At 33.0% G+C, this 15,599-nt stretch overlaps 2 protein-coding genes across 9 annotated transcripts in view; both read left to right on the top strand.

Moving 5' to 3' along the window:
- Positions 1 to 15,599, top strand: part of LOC143245228 (glycoprotein 3-alpha-L-fucosyltransferase A-like) — a 524,457-nt gene that overhangs the window by 145,939 nt on the left and 362,919 nt on the right. The gene's annotated exons all lie outside the window — the stretch shown is intronic.
- Positions 7,793 to 15,599, top strand: part of LOC143245221 (uncharacterized) — a 44,483-nt gene continuing 36,676 nt past the window's right edge. The window contains exons 1-2 of one of the 8 annotated variants that reach the window (XM_076491333.1): positions 7,793 to 8,070; positions 13,624 to 13,751. In XM_076491333.1, the coding sequence (XP_076347448.1) occupies positions 13,730 to 13,751 (22 nt within the window). In that variant the 5' untranslated portion in view covers positions 7,793 to 8,070; positions 13,624 to 13,729. Of the gene's footprint in view, positions 8,071 to 9,251; positions 9,680 to 10,121; positions 10,637 to 13,623; positions 13,752 to 15,599 lie in introns of those variants that run through there. The other 7 variants (XM_076491324.1, XM_076491331.1, XM_076491329.1 and 4 more) reach the window with 7 other exon arrangements.

Genomic DNA, 15,599 nt, shown 5'->3' with positions numbered 1-15,599 from the left:
TTACAATACTTTAGATTTTAAAAATACGTTTTAGATCATTCCATCAAGCAAGCACCACAGTCACCACTTGAAAGATTGTTAAATAATTGGCTCAAACTCAATGCTTAAAGTGGCAAGCTTATTTAATACTGTTTGTGTGACATTTATTTTTTTGCAAATTATGAAAATATTTGGATAATGCTGTCTATAGGTCAATAAGTTTGATAATATGAGGGTAGATTAAGCATTTAAAATACATAATACTGTTAGGTACCAACAGTTATTATTTTTGCAATTTACTGTATGAATAGTTATTATTTATGCTATTTATTACACCACTAGTTATTATTTTTGCTATTTACTTTATTAATAGTTATTATTCTTGCTGTTTATTGAATGAATAGTTGTTATTCATGATGTTTAATACACCACTAGTTCTTATATTGGCTCTTTACTTTATTAATAGTTATTATTTTTGTTATTTACCTTATTAATAATTATTATTTTTGCTGTTTACTGAATGAATAGTTATTGTTTTTGCTGTTTACTGTATGAATAGTTATTATTTATGATGTTTAATACACCACTAGTTATTATTTTTGCTATTTACTTTATTAATACTTATTATTTTTGCTATTTATTTTAATAATAATTATTATTCTTGCTATTTACTTTATTAATAGTTATTATTCTGGCTGTTTATTGTATGAATAATTATTTTTTTGATGTTTAATACACCAATAGTTATTATTTTTTCTCTTTACTTTATTAATAGTTATTATTTTTACTATTTACTTTATTAATAGTTATTATTTTTGTTATTTACCTTATTAATAATTATTATTTTTGCTGTTTACTGAATGAATAGTTATTGTTTTTGCTGTTTACTGTATGAATAGTTATTATTTATGATGTTTAATACACCACTAGTTATTATTTTTGCTATTTACTTTATTAATACTTATTATTTTTGCTATTTACTTTAATAATAATTATTATTCTTGCTATTTACTTTATTAATAGTTATTATTCTGGCTGTTTATTGTATGAATAATTATTTTTTTGATGTTTAATACACCAATAGTTATTATTTTTTCTCTTTACTTTATTAATAGTTATTATTTTTACTATTTACTTTATTAATAATTATTATTTTTGCTGTTTACTGTATGAATAGTTATTGTTTTTGCTGTTTACTGTATGAATAGTTATTATATTTGCTATTTACTTTATTAATAATTATTATGTTTGCTATTTACTGCATGAATAATTATTATTTTTGCTGTTTACTGTATGAATAGTTATTATTTATGCTATTTAATACACCACTAGTTATTATTTTTGCTCTGTAGTTTATTAATAGTTATTATTTTTGTTGTTTACTGTATGCATAGTTATTATGTTTGCTATTTACTGTATGAATAGTTATTATGTTTGCTATTTACTGTATGAATAGTTATTATTTTTACTATTTACTGTATGAATAGTTATTATGTTTGCTATTTACTGTATGAATAGTTATTATTTTTACTATTTACTGTATGAATAATTATTATGTTTGCTATTTACTGTATGAATAGTTATTATTTATGCTATTTACTGTATGAATAGTTATTATTTTTACTATTTACTGTATGAATAGTTATTATGTTTGCTATTTACTGTATGAATAGTTATTATGTTTGCTATTTACTGTATGAATAGTTATTATTTTTACTATTTACTGTATGAATAGTTATTATTTATGGTATTTACTGTACCAATAGTTTTTTGAAGACACTGCAGAGATGTTCCTACATGAGAAGGACAGATATGTAACAAAGTTTTTTAATAACCTTTTATGGTTTCTGTTGAACTTCATGTATCTAAAAGTGTATCATTATTCTTAACATAATAAACAAACTTAGTTTAACAACAGGGTGAAAAAGGCACCAAGTTAAAAACAAAAGGTTATGTTGAAATATCAGGTTGTCTGAATAAGTTAGGAACATATGGATACTAAAAATACGTTTTAAAAACTTATTTGGTTATGATTTTGAGAAGTAACAACGGAATGTTAACATTGCTTTAATACTAACATCGTTGTTTATAATAAATGAAAAACATTATGACTTAGAAATTGGAAGAGAATAAAACAGTCAACAAAGGTGAAACAGACAGTGATGTTTTTGTAAGCAAATAGAAATAGTAGTCAAACGTTAGAAGCTTTGAGAAAGTCTCATGTGTATATATATATATGTATAATCATGTTTTGCTTGGCATGGCCAAGCACGTAAGGCGTGCGACTCGTAATCCGAGGGTCGCGGTTTCGCTCCCGCGTCGCGCTAAACATGCTCGCCCTCCCAGCCGTGGGGGCGTTATAATGTGACGGTCAATCCCACTATTCGTTGGTACAAGAGTAGCCCAAGAGTTGGCGGTGGGTGGTGATGACTAGCTGCCTTCCCTCTAGTCTTACACTACTAAATTAGGGACGGCTCGGTGCAGTGGGTTAACAGACTACTCACTTAAATACCTGTTGAAGAATCCGCAAGCGATTGCGGCCCTATGTTCCTTGATGGAATCTAATGGTGATATCTAACTAACTAACTAATCATGTTTTATTAACAAAATTGTAATTATAAATATATATAATGTTATTGACAGAATAAGCATATTTTTGGTTGATCTATGGTGTGAAGTTGAATACATTTATATTTTGCATATTTTAAGAAACCAGCATGTGTTTAATTTTGATATATGAAATAATGGAAGAAATGGCAGTGGTTTATTTTAGCACTTAGAAAATGTTCCAAAAAATCATTCCCTGTCTTCTTTCTCTCTCTGGGATTGGCATGGCTTGGTGGGTTAAGGCATAATGCTTGTAATCTGAGGGTCGTGGGTTCGAATCCCCATCGCACCAAACATGTTTGCCCTTTCAGCTGGGGGATCTTATTATGTGATGGTCCATCCCACTGTTCGTTGGTATGGTAAAAGAGTAGCCCAACAGTTGGCAGTGGGTGGTAACGACTAGCTGTCTTCCTTCTAGTCTTACACTGCTAAATTAGGGACGGCTAGCGCAGATAGCCCTCGTGTAGCTTTGCTTGAAATTCCAAAAACAAACAATCCCTCTCTGTGATCAAGTGATGCACATTTATTGTATATTAAACAACTCTTTCTACATACTTTAATCGAACTTCATTACTTACGTCAGCATTATCCAAATATCTAAATTCATTCCTTTAATTAATTAATTTTATTATATAATAATTTTTAGTTTTGAGTTAAAGTGTGTACATCAAATTAATGAAATTGTGGGAATCACACAATAAATTATGATAGATTATTTTGTCACTTTATAAAAAATAAGATGAAGATAAATCAGAAACTAATATATTTGTTGAAACGGCAAGTATCATTATAATATTTTTATATTAAACGTGAGCTCACATATATTAGGTAGAGATAAAATAAATCACATTTTGGTGATGAAAAATATTTTTAGATGCATAATAATTTAGATTTAATACCGAGGGAGTTGATCGTGATTTTTAGAATCTTTCTGCATACAAACTGAGTTATATTAGCACTAAAACATTTGAGAAAGGAAATTATTTCGATAGAATGTTGTAGAATAACATTTCATGCTTTTTACCATCACCAGGAACATTAACACAAACAAAAATTGGTTCAAGCTGATGGGTCCAAGCCAGTGATCCAATTTCTCTTGAACCACGTTGGTTTATTATTGATCGTAGTTTAGCTGCACCAGTTAAACCAAACTTTCAGCTATAACCCTGAGAAAAGAACTGGTTATGTTTAAAAAGAACAATATTTGTAATGTTAGAAATTAGTGCAAGTCTCACTAAGTCTGCTCTACTGCGTGTAAAGAGAAGCAAGTCTGACTTGACTTTAAAGACCACCAAACCGGTTACCTGTAGGAGAGCAAACATTTATTTAACTAGTTTAGAGAAAACAGAGGTATAACTTGTTGAAATTTTCAGCATCTGGTCATTTAAGTAACATCCATAAAAAATTACTGCCATACAGCCTATAGTTGGGTGTTAAACTTTATTTAACGTTTTCCATGTTGTAGCAGTATTAGTTATAATACATAATAAAAAATTACTGCCATACAGCCTATAGTTGGGTGTTAAACTTTATTTAACGTTTTCCATGTTGTAGCAGTATTAGTTATAATACATAATAAAAAAATACTGCCATACAGCCTATAGTTGGGTGTTAAACTTTATTTAACGTTTTCCATGTTGTAGCAGTATTAGTTATAATACATAATAAAAAGCAGTATTAGTTATAATACATAATAAAAAATTACTGCCATACAGCCTATAGTTGGGTGTTAAACTTTATTTAACGTTTTCCATGTTGTAGCAGTATTAGTTATAATACATAATAAAAAATTACTGCCATACAGCCTATAGTTGGGTGTTAAACTTTATTTAACGTTTTCCATGTTGTAGCAGTATTAGTTATAATACATAATAAAAAATTACTGCCATACAGCCTATAGTTGGGTGTTAAACTTTATTTAACGTTTTCCATGTTGTAGCAGTATTAGTTATAATACATAATAAAAAATTACTGCCATACAGCCTATAGTTGGGTGTTAAACTTTATTTAACGTTTTCCATGTTGTACTGCCATACAGCCTATAGTTGGGTGTTAAACTTTATTTAACGTTTTCCATGTTGTAGCAGTATTAGTTATAATACATAATAAAAAATTACTGCCATACAGCCTATAGTTGGGTGTTAAACTTTATTTAACGTTTTCCATGTTGTAGCAGTATTAGTTATAATACATAATAAAAAATTACTGCCATACAGCCTATAGTTGGGTGTTAAACTTTATTTAACGTTTTCCATGTTGTAGCAGTATTAGTTATAATACATAATTTCAAGATATTATTTACCAGTATTTCGTATCAATATTGTTGTTCACCTTAAATAAAGTGATGTGTCTTTCTTATTGCCTTGGTCATGTTATTTGATTGAAATAAAACTTGTTAAAACTGTAGGTATGTTCTGGAATGGTAATTGAAATGTTTTTTTTTAACCCAACACTGCAACCTTTACCTTAATAAACGTGTGTTAAATCTGGTTTCTTGTTAATTATCTTAGACTTCATTCTATTTATGTCCTTGTTTTGTTTTCGAATTTCGCGCAAAGGTACTCGAGGGCTAACTGCGCTAGCCGTCCCTAATTTAGCAATGTAAGACTAGAGGGAAGGCAGCTAGTCATCACCACCAACTGCCAACTCTTGGGCTACTCTTTTGCCAGTGAATAGTGGGATTGACCGTCACATTATAACGCCCTCACGGCTGAAAGGGCGAGCATGTTTGGTGTGACCAGGATGCAAACCAGCGACCCTCAGTCTACGATTTATGTCCTATCTGATGTATTGAATATTATTTATTTATTGGAGATACAACAAACAACAAGTGGTGCTAGGGAGTACTTCTAATCTTTACCTAACTTAATCTATATGTGTTTTTCATGTCCTATCTGATATATTGAAGGTTATTTATTTTTTTGCAGACATAACAACAAGTGTTGTCAGGGAGTGCTTCTCACTTCACAGTTACAAAAGTTTGGTGATTGGTGACTACATTACCCCAGGAAGTGTTGTTGTGCCAGAAAATAACAGAAAAAAATCACAACTTACACAAACACTGGTATTGGACTGCCTGTTAACCCTTTAAAACCAAAGACTTTAATTTACATTTTATTAAAAAAGTAATTCCATCTTCTTAGTTTCTCCAAATACCCTTCTGCTTTTTTTGTCATTAATAGAAACCTGTAACAAGTGTTTTCTTTATTGTTTTTTCTTAGCTCAAAGATACACAATGTGCTATTTATTCTCTATTCATTGAAGAGAATCAAATCTCAAATCGTACCATTGTAGGTCCACAAATTCACAGCTGACACACCAAGGAACTAAACCCATAATATTACTACTAAGTTTTTTTACCATTTTTTTCACATCTAAAGTTTACATCAACTGTGAAAAGATAGCATAATTATTACAGATACAAATACTAGTAGAAGTGAATGTTTACAGATACAAATACTAGTAGAAGTTGTTTACCAGTTCTTTCAAAACTGAAGCTATGCCACTGTGAATGAAACCTACAGGATTGGTATTAATGGGCAGGATGACCATTGTAAGCGACACGAGCAGACAAGATAGAAACACTCTAAATATTAAAGTGTTGAAAATATAAGTTTTACAAACTAATCTTGACTTTACCAACATGTCAAGGGTTAGAAAGAACCGAGATCAAGTAAAACTTAACAAAGGCAAAGACGAAACGAATGAAAACATTTGGGTGGTTCCAATGTCATGGAAACTTATTAGCAAATCTGTTTTTAAAACCATTTGCTTATACCTGTTCCACAAAATCCATCATTGGCGTTGAATTAACGACTCAAAGTGTTTCATATTGTACGATGTGATTCTGGGAATTAACCATAGCTATCATATAGCAAGTCCAAATTTTATGGATCATAATGTCCTAATGGTCAACCTGAGGTTTGATCCACAAGAGTGCTTGAAGCCAACAGCTAGATTTTGTGTACTCCATGGGTAACGTATACACTTTTATTTCTTTACTGTTACTCTTATTAGGTCCTCAGTGGCACAGCAGTACATCTGCAGACTCACACTGCTAGAAACCAAGTTTCAATATTCGTGGTGGGCAGAGCACGGATAGCCTACTGTCTAGCTTTGGGCTTAATCACAAGCAAACAAACACTTTTATCACCAGTAGTGGTTAACGTTTTTATCATATCTAATATCAATATTTTGTAAAGCTGTCTGTCCGTGTCCTTAGTGTGGTGCAGCACGAATTTGGACAGGTTGTCTCAAACATATGCTCTTTTCGCCTTGTAGATCAAGAACCGTTAATTGAATCCGTTTCCTGTTAAGTAAGTGTACAACCGGTTTATGGTAGAACAGTAGGGCCTTGTAACTTGAAATACATTTAATATATATATATATATGCAGATATACCGATTTCTCATTAATAAAAAAAAAGTTGAATTCAGACACATACATAGATGCGCGCATACATGTACTTGTTCAGATGAGGTGGTGAATTCCTTTACTGAACTAGTGGCCCTGGTGGGTTAAGGCGTCCGACTCGTAATTTGAGGGTCACGGGTTCGAATCTCGGTCGCACCAAACATGCTCGCCCTTTCAGCCGTAGGGGCGTTATAATGTGACGGTCAATCCCAGTATTCGTTGGTAATAGAGTAGTCCAAGAGTTGGCGGTGGGTAGTGATGACTAGCTGTCTTCTTTCTTGTCTTACACTGTTAAATTAGGAACGGCTAGCGCAGATAGCTCTCGTCTAGCTTTGCGCGAAATTCAAAAACAAACAAACAAACAATTTATTGAACTACACCCACACTGATTTGTCTTACAAACATTCGCATAAAATAATAATATTTCTGACAAAAATTGTTGTTTATTTTCTTTCATAGCGTAATAAATAGAACAAAATAGTTTAAATAAGTTACCTTTACGACTTATATTCAGTAATATAATATTTAGTAAAGTGTCGTTCTCCTAATTACGGAAGAAGGGTAGTAGGGTTCTCTTAAAACAACGTCAAAAATTGTCGCATAAGAAAACATATTGTTAAAAGAAAGGGTAAGCCAATTTAAAGTAGACAATGTGCGTGTGTGTAAACCAGTATAACCGTACTAACGGGTAATAAATTAAAAAGTCTTGACCTAAATTACTCCACGCTGAAATTCAACTTCAAATCATGATTCAAAGTCTTCACTCAGAGCCTGGGTGGAGTTTTAGTTGTATAGACGTCAGGTTGCGAACGAACTGTACAAGACTTTCAATCAGAACTTTCCAGTTGAATACGTTGAAATTTTAGTAATACCGGTTAGTGTACTTCTGTGTAATAAATGTCGTTGTTTGTTCAAGTCCAGGTCAAAAATTCACGTGACGAGTTGCTGAACTTAGGTGTTTCTAGCGTAACTAATTAAACATAAACCTCAACTATAATACACTATATTATTTTTACTGGATTCAAAAACTGTAAAAAAAACCAACAAAAAACAAGCAAGAGCAGTGATCAGGTAAGATAAAAATAAATTGAATGTTTTATCTAGTTTTGTCGCTGGCATAGATTAATTATCCTTGTTTAGTTTTCTACTCTCTCTTTTTTCTTTAATTCCTCAGCCCCCATCCCTCAGTGGTACAGCATTGTGTCTGTAAACTTAACGCTAGAAACCGGGTTTCAATACCCGTGTGGGCTGAGCACAGATAGCCCATTGTGTAGCTTCATGCTTAACTTCAAACTTCAAACAATGGCCAGGTGGTTAAGGAACTCGGCTCCTAACCCGAGGGTCACGGGTTCGAATCCCCGTCACACCAAACATGCTCGCCCTTTCAGCCGTGGATGTGTTGAAATGTTAGGTCAATCTCACTATTCGTTGGTAAAAGAGTAGCCCAAGAGTTGGCGGTGGGTGGTGATGACTAGCTGCATTCCCTCTAGTCTCACACTGCTAAATTAGGGACGGCTAGCACAGATAGCCCTCGTGTAGCTTTGCACGGAATTCAAAACGATCTTCAACAAACTTCGCCCCCCCTTCCAATTTTAATGGCACAGCGGACTTACAACGCCGCCGACTTTTAGTACCCGTGGTGGGCAGAGAACAGATAGCCCATTGGCTTAATGCAAACAGTCTCTCGATGTTACAGCGGTAAGTCTACGGATTTACAATGTTAAAATAAGGGGGTTCGACTCTCCTCGGTGAACTCAGCAGATAGTCCGATGTGGCTTTGCTCTAAGAAAACTCACACCAAACAAACAAATTATTGATTGGTTCGTCCCGTAGCAGCACACGAGTTTCGCCGAATTCCCGGCGCATCAATGAAGATCACAGTAAATGAATAAAGTAGGCCTAACATGGTGGTGAAATGTAAGCAATTTGTTTAGTTTCGACTGTAATAACTCAACTGTAATAACTTATTCTTCATTATTACTCAAAGCACTAAATGGATTTATTAATAAATCTAATAGTAATAATAAAGATAATAGTATATGAATAAAGCACAGTTTCTCATGCACAGAACCGGTAGACAATATTTTATTTAATAACTTATTTGGTGTCTTCATTGGTTATTAGAAAACAACGCAGTCTTCATTTAAATGTATAGTCCTTTAACCAAGCACTGTTAATCTAGTTGTATCTGAACTATGTTTTTCAGCGTAGTGACATATCAAGCTATTCGTCTGTACCACTCCCACTCGTATCATAAAATGTTTTCAATATTAAATACATAACGGTTAGTAACAGCTGAACCGTTATTTAATTTAGTATTTAATGGTCGACGTAACAGTGTGGATGCGAATTAAATATTACCATAGCGAAGGGACTATTCAGATGTAAAGCACTTTCCACTTTTGCAGTGACTTCATTTACCAGCTAGCGAAGCTGTTAACTACCATTACCACACTTTTCGTTAGAGAAAGTGCATTGTTGTATTAGTTGGAAAAGCGTCAGTTACTTTTGGAAACCATTATTGTGTAGGCAGCGAATAAGATGTTTCAGGAAAATATATTTTATTTCATAAATGGTGCACATGTGTGTTTCCTTATAGCAAAAATACATCAGGCTATCTACTGAGTTTACCGAGGAGAATCGAATCCCTGATCTTAGCATTGTAAATTCGTCATAAAAGGTGATTATTCACGTTAGAAATAGGATTTTCTTAGTAAAGTGAATACGCAGGCTCAAATACGAAATCTGCCACTTTCAACGATATTCATTGACTGAAATGAGTCACGTCTATTAGTATATGAAGGCAGAGCTTTAATATATAGATTCACCTTTATATTGTTAACCTTAGATTTTCAGTATTGTTAATACTAGTTTTGTAGCATTATCAAAACTCATTTTCAATACTAAGTCTAACATTGTTAAAACTGCCTTTCAATACTAACAATCCAGCATTGTTACGACTAGTTTTAAAAATTTTCAATACCAACAGTCTATCATTGTTAAAACTAATTTTCAAAAATTATCAGTACCAACTTTTTAGCATTGTTAAAACTAATTTTCTAAATTTTTCAGTACTAACTTTTTAGCATTGTTAAAACTATTATTTTAAATTTTCAGTACTAATTTTTTAGCATTGTTAAAACTAATTTTCTAAATTTTTCAGTACTAACTTTTTAGCATTGTTAAAACTAATTTTTAATTAACTATTGAATTAATATTATGAATAAATTTAAGTTTAATATGGCATGCTAATGTGAAAAACAAAACAAAAACTGTATTTTACTTTAGCCTATAATTGTTATGGGCTACTAATTTTTGAATTAATTCAAATGAACTGTATACGAACCACGTGCGCTGTTTCATATGTAATTAAACATCTTAATTTCGATCTCAATATCTTGTTTACATAGCGCATTTGTATAGTTAACATTTCACTGAGAACGTGGTGGTTTAAAGCTATGGAAAGGGTATGAATGGTTTTTTCGGGTGTGTGTGTGTGTTTTTTTCTTATAGCAAAGTCACATGAGGCTATCTGCTGAGCCCACCGAGGGGAATGGAACTACTGATTTTAGCGTTGTAAATCCGGAGACTTACCGCTGTACTAGCGGGGAGCTGCTTTGCGAGGGTATATATGAAGGTAAGATGGACAAAACAAGTTGAGAATTGTAACTTCAACATATATTGATGATGACCGCTGACCTTTTTTCAAGGACTTTTCTCTAAGTGTCTGACACATCTCTTTCTTTCCATATATATATGTATATATATATTCTTATTTTGAATAGCAATAATCTCTACAACTGTCTTTATGTCGTTTCAGTTCCATGGTTCATGAGCAGATGAACACGTTATTGTAACATGGTATTGTACTCAAAGAGAGAAGCGGGAAATTACAAACTTGGTTGAAATATTACAAAGTCCTTATAAACAATTTTTGTCTACATAGAGGGTAAATCACCTTTATCTAGGAGCTTTGTACTCAAATAACAATTGACGCTGCCCGTCATAATGAAATTGTTTTGCTTTTTAAGGTTAAAGCCCTTCAAACGTATTTAAGCTTGGCAGTAAGCCGTGAGCAAGAGTAAACTTGCTACAGGTATTCCGTGATGACGAGAAAACTCGCTTGTAGAGAAAAATATATATGTAAAAACGGCTGACGATAACCGAAGACGGTCGAAACGTTGTTCGGTCCTCTACATAAAAAATTTTCTCAACCCATAACAGCCGTTTATATATATATATATTTTGCTGTAGTTATATTTTTTGTTCGAGAAAATGGACTCTAAAAGTGATAGTTAACTTTTTATTTTGCGTGCTTTTAATGATAATTTCTTTCTCAAAAGCAAAATACATTTGAATAGCATTACTAAAGTATTTTACTATAAACTAGAGCCAGTTTCCAATACGCATCTTTATAATAGCGTGAGCTATTTTTGAGGAAAGTTCTCGGGGAGGAAGTTTCTCTTCCGAGGAGTGTTAAGTAATTGGGATGTCTCTGTCACCTTGCATTAGATTGTTTGTTTGTTTTGAATTTCGCACACAGCTACACGAGGGCTATCTGCGCTAGCCGTCCCTAATTTAGTAGTGTAAGACTAGAGGGAAGGCAGCTAGTCATCACCACCCACCGCTAACTCTTGGGCTACTCTTTTACCAACGAAAAGTGGGATTGACCCTCACATAATAACGCTCCCATGGCTGGGAGGGCGAGCATGTTTTGGCGCGACTCGGGCGCGAACCCGTGACCCTCAGATTACGAAGTGTACGCCTTAACGCGCTAGGCCATGCCAGGCCCAACCGTGAAGGATATAGGAATAAGTCTAAATAGTACCTGAACATTTTAGATTGCACACCACATGATCTGGATACCTTACCTGTTTGTTTGTTTTTTTTTGGGGGGGTTCGGCTCTTATTAATTATGTCTACCACGGAGGTTTTATCCCCGAATCTATGCGCTTTAAGTGTGTAAATTGACTGTTGACTCAGCTGGAATATTTTGAATCATGGGTGAGCATATTACAAGTTTTTGTGCGAGTTTTTTCGGAGACTGTTTGAGCTGAGTCTGGGTCAGTGGTTAGAGTGCTTTTGTGGTGAAGTTCCAGAATTTGTGTCTCATTACCAACAAAAGGGAAAGCAAAAGTCACGCTTGACACTTACCTGTCGAGAAATTGTTATACAAGTACTTGTCAAATTCTACAAATGAACCTGACAAGAGTGGCTCAAAAGTTGGCGATGGCGTTGTCTAGCTGCCTTCCCTCGTGCATATCGCTTAAAAATTCGGATCGGCTATCATTATATAAATTATATCAATAGTCTTTTCTCACGAGCAACAAGAAAGCTACAAAAAGCTTCTACGACCAGGTCTGTCTTGTATCATCGGTTGTGCGTTGTCGTTAATACCAGCGTTGTTTTAAATGTAAATAATTTACCTTTGAGTCGAACCAGGAATAAACTGACATGTTTGACTTAAACAAATCTAAATCATATTTTTGTTATTCATCTAAATTTATTAAATCTCAAGTTGTTTCATGTAAACATTTTAAATGTAAAAGGAAAGACAGAGATGTAGATAACCTTATTTGTTTGTTTTTTCAGAGAAAATAGGTTATCTATGATCTGTCCACAGCGTGAAGTAGAGCGCTAGATTTTATAGTAAGTTTGTAATTTAACTTGGACCCACCAGGAGGACTGCAGAGGCGTAATAGTAACAAGATTATTTTTATAGCAAAGCCACATCAGATGAGTCCACCGAGGGGAATCGAACGCCTGATTTGAGCGTTATAAACGGTACACTTACCGCTATACCAGCGGAAAACGCAAACAAGGACGGTGCCATTTTGCTATAAAATTTAAATGTTTTCTCACGGAAAATAAAGTTACGTTTTTCTTTTAACATAAACAGTCATTTTACAACACGAGAGAATATTGTGAGAAATATATAATTAATCAGTTTGTAAAATAACCTGTTTGTTTAGCTTCTGAGAATCTTCGTGAGATACCTTTACCACTGCAGAAACGTGATGTTTTTTGCCTGCAGTCAAAATAGTAATTGTGGGTTATGGGTTATAACAATCGCTTGTAATGAATTTCGGAAATGATATAAAAAAACTAATTTCAGAGGACCCTATGCGCTAACTTAACCCCCTCACAAATTAATGTTGTCGGTTATACTTTTATAATCATTTTGAATATCTTTTTTTCGTTTATCATAATTACAAAAATTATTTTATATATTTTTGGGATTACGGCCGAAAATGTAACTATGCAATTTGATGGTTTAATCCACTTTGAAACATTGTCGAGTTTTAGTTTTTAATTGATTTTTGATATATTACAGTTCAGTTTGGTTTATTTTATAATATTTTCTTCAGTTATGTAAAGTTACCTGTATATTCCGATCTAATAAGTTTTTCTTTTGATAAGAATATCTCAATAATGTATACAAATAAGCTTATAAGGAAGGTTCCAGTGACCAGATATCACGAGAACGATTGTCGTAGTTAGTAGCCTATAAAATATCAAATACTGATTGTTTTTTACATGATGCTATTTTATTAGTGCCCAGTAAAAATAACTACCAAATAGTTATACTTGGATACTCATGTAGGCTACTTTTTCTTGTTGCAGATCTACACGTTAGGTTATTCGTATTCTGTCCACTGCTGGAATCGAACCTGAATTTTAACTTTGGACGTCCGTAAACTTACCGCTGTCTTACGTTACGATACTACTCATGATGGGGATTTATATACATGGTAAAATAATTTGAAATTCACCGAATACAATGAATTACAAAAAGTAAACAGAATTAATGATTATTAACAGCTAGCCGGTTGTACCAGTATGACATTGGTATTTGTTGTTTGAATGACACTCTGAAAGACAAAAATAACAGAGTTGAACAAACGCAGTATGTGACGTATGCAATTAATACCTGACAGAATGATTAATTTTTATATTATTGTTAGAGATGAAAACATTGAGGAGAATGTACTGAACATTCTTTTATGTATGTATAGACATGAATTTATTTCATGGGAGATAAATCGTATTTTGTATAAAAGAAATAAATGTTTACGCACAATTTGGTATAGAATGTAAACATCGAATCTGTTTTTAGACAAGTGAAAAAATCTTTAGAATAACAGATGCGTACTTTTAATTATTTTATTATAATATTATTCTGTAAAGAACGGACGATTTAAAGTCCGTTAATTATAGACATACTTGAAGCTTTTGTTGTAGTTTTTTTAGAAATTTAGTGCAAAAATACTAAAACATTGTTTGCACTAACAAACCGTAATTTTAAAAAGATAGACAAGTTAGTTAGCACCACACACCGCCAACTCTTGGACTACTCTTCTATCAGCAAACAGTAGGATTGATTGTTAATAATACAGTCATAGATGCGAGAGCGAGCATGTTCGATGACGGGATTCGAACCAACAATCCACAAGCTACGAATCGAGCACACTAACTACCAGGCCTACTTTCAAGTGCTGTTCAGTTTGAAAATCAATGTTTCTAAGTGCAAACGCTGATATTTTATCTTTTAGGGATTTAAACTATTCACAAAGTTTTTCCTACAAATAAATAATAAAATTCCAAACTTTTCGCTAAATATGTTAGTTTGTGAAACGATTTTATGTATTTTTTATTAGCTCTCAAAATAAGCCATTGATATAAAGTTAATATATGTATATGTATGTACATTCTACAGAAAATTGTTGATGTAAACTTTCATAGTGAGATAATGAACTAACTGTTTTTCTGTTTACACTATCCGTGGCCCCCGGATTTTCCTCGGTGGACATGGGAGATATCCCCATGCGGTTTTGCGATAAGAAAACATTTCCACACACTATCCGAATTGGATATGTAACAAGCGCCATCTGTTGAGTGTAATGATCCCACACAAATTACCTCGTAAAAACCAGAAGGCCTGCACATCAATAAGTAGTTGAAGAAATAGTGAAAACTCATCATCATATCCCCATCATATGATGATTTTATCACAGAGTTGGTTATATTATAAGGAAGACAAGTTTTTTATGGATACCTTATACAAAAAACTAAATCATACCAAGTTTTGTCTATTTGTGGAATCAGTCATTTATATATATGTATATATGAAAAAAACATACAAAGACGTTGCTATGAATATGTAAATATCTTTCTATTAGTTCATTAAAACTCTGAAAAACTCGAGGGTTTATTTGTCTTTAATCACAGAGTCATACAATAGGTTTCCTATGCTGTTCCCATTGTAGGATCGAAATTCGATTTTTTGGGCGTGATAGGTTCTTAGAAATAACGGTGACCAAGTCTTTCTTAGTGAAGTAAGTTTTCACCGTGTTTATTAGATCACTGCTTTCGTTCTGTATTTGGTGCGACAGGGATTCGAACCCGCGACTCTCAGATTACGAGTCGAGCCCTCTAACCCCCTAGTACAGATAACCTTCGTGTAGCTTTGCGCGAACAAATGTTTATTGGTTTAAAATTAACAAGTAAAATTTTATGTTTCAGAACTCTTTAGAAGTAGTTTTTGTATATATGGTGGTGGTGGGCACCAGGCATATCGAATTGATTACATTATAATATTT

This window comes from Tachypleus tridentatus, chromosome 2 (assembly GCF_004210375.1).
Source record: "Tachypleus tridentatus isolate NWPU-2018 chromosome 2, ASM421037v1, whole genome shotgun sequence".
In the NCBI taxonomy this organism is placed as follows: domain Eukaryota; kingdom Metazoa; phylum Arthropoda; class Merostomata; order Xiphosura; family Limulidae; genus Tachypleus; species Tachypleus tridentatus.
The sequence above is the reverse complement of the archived record's forward strand: the minus strand, read 5'-3'. Positions and strand labels throughout refer to the sequence as shown.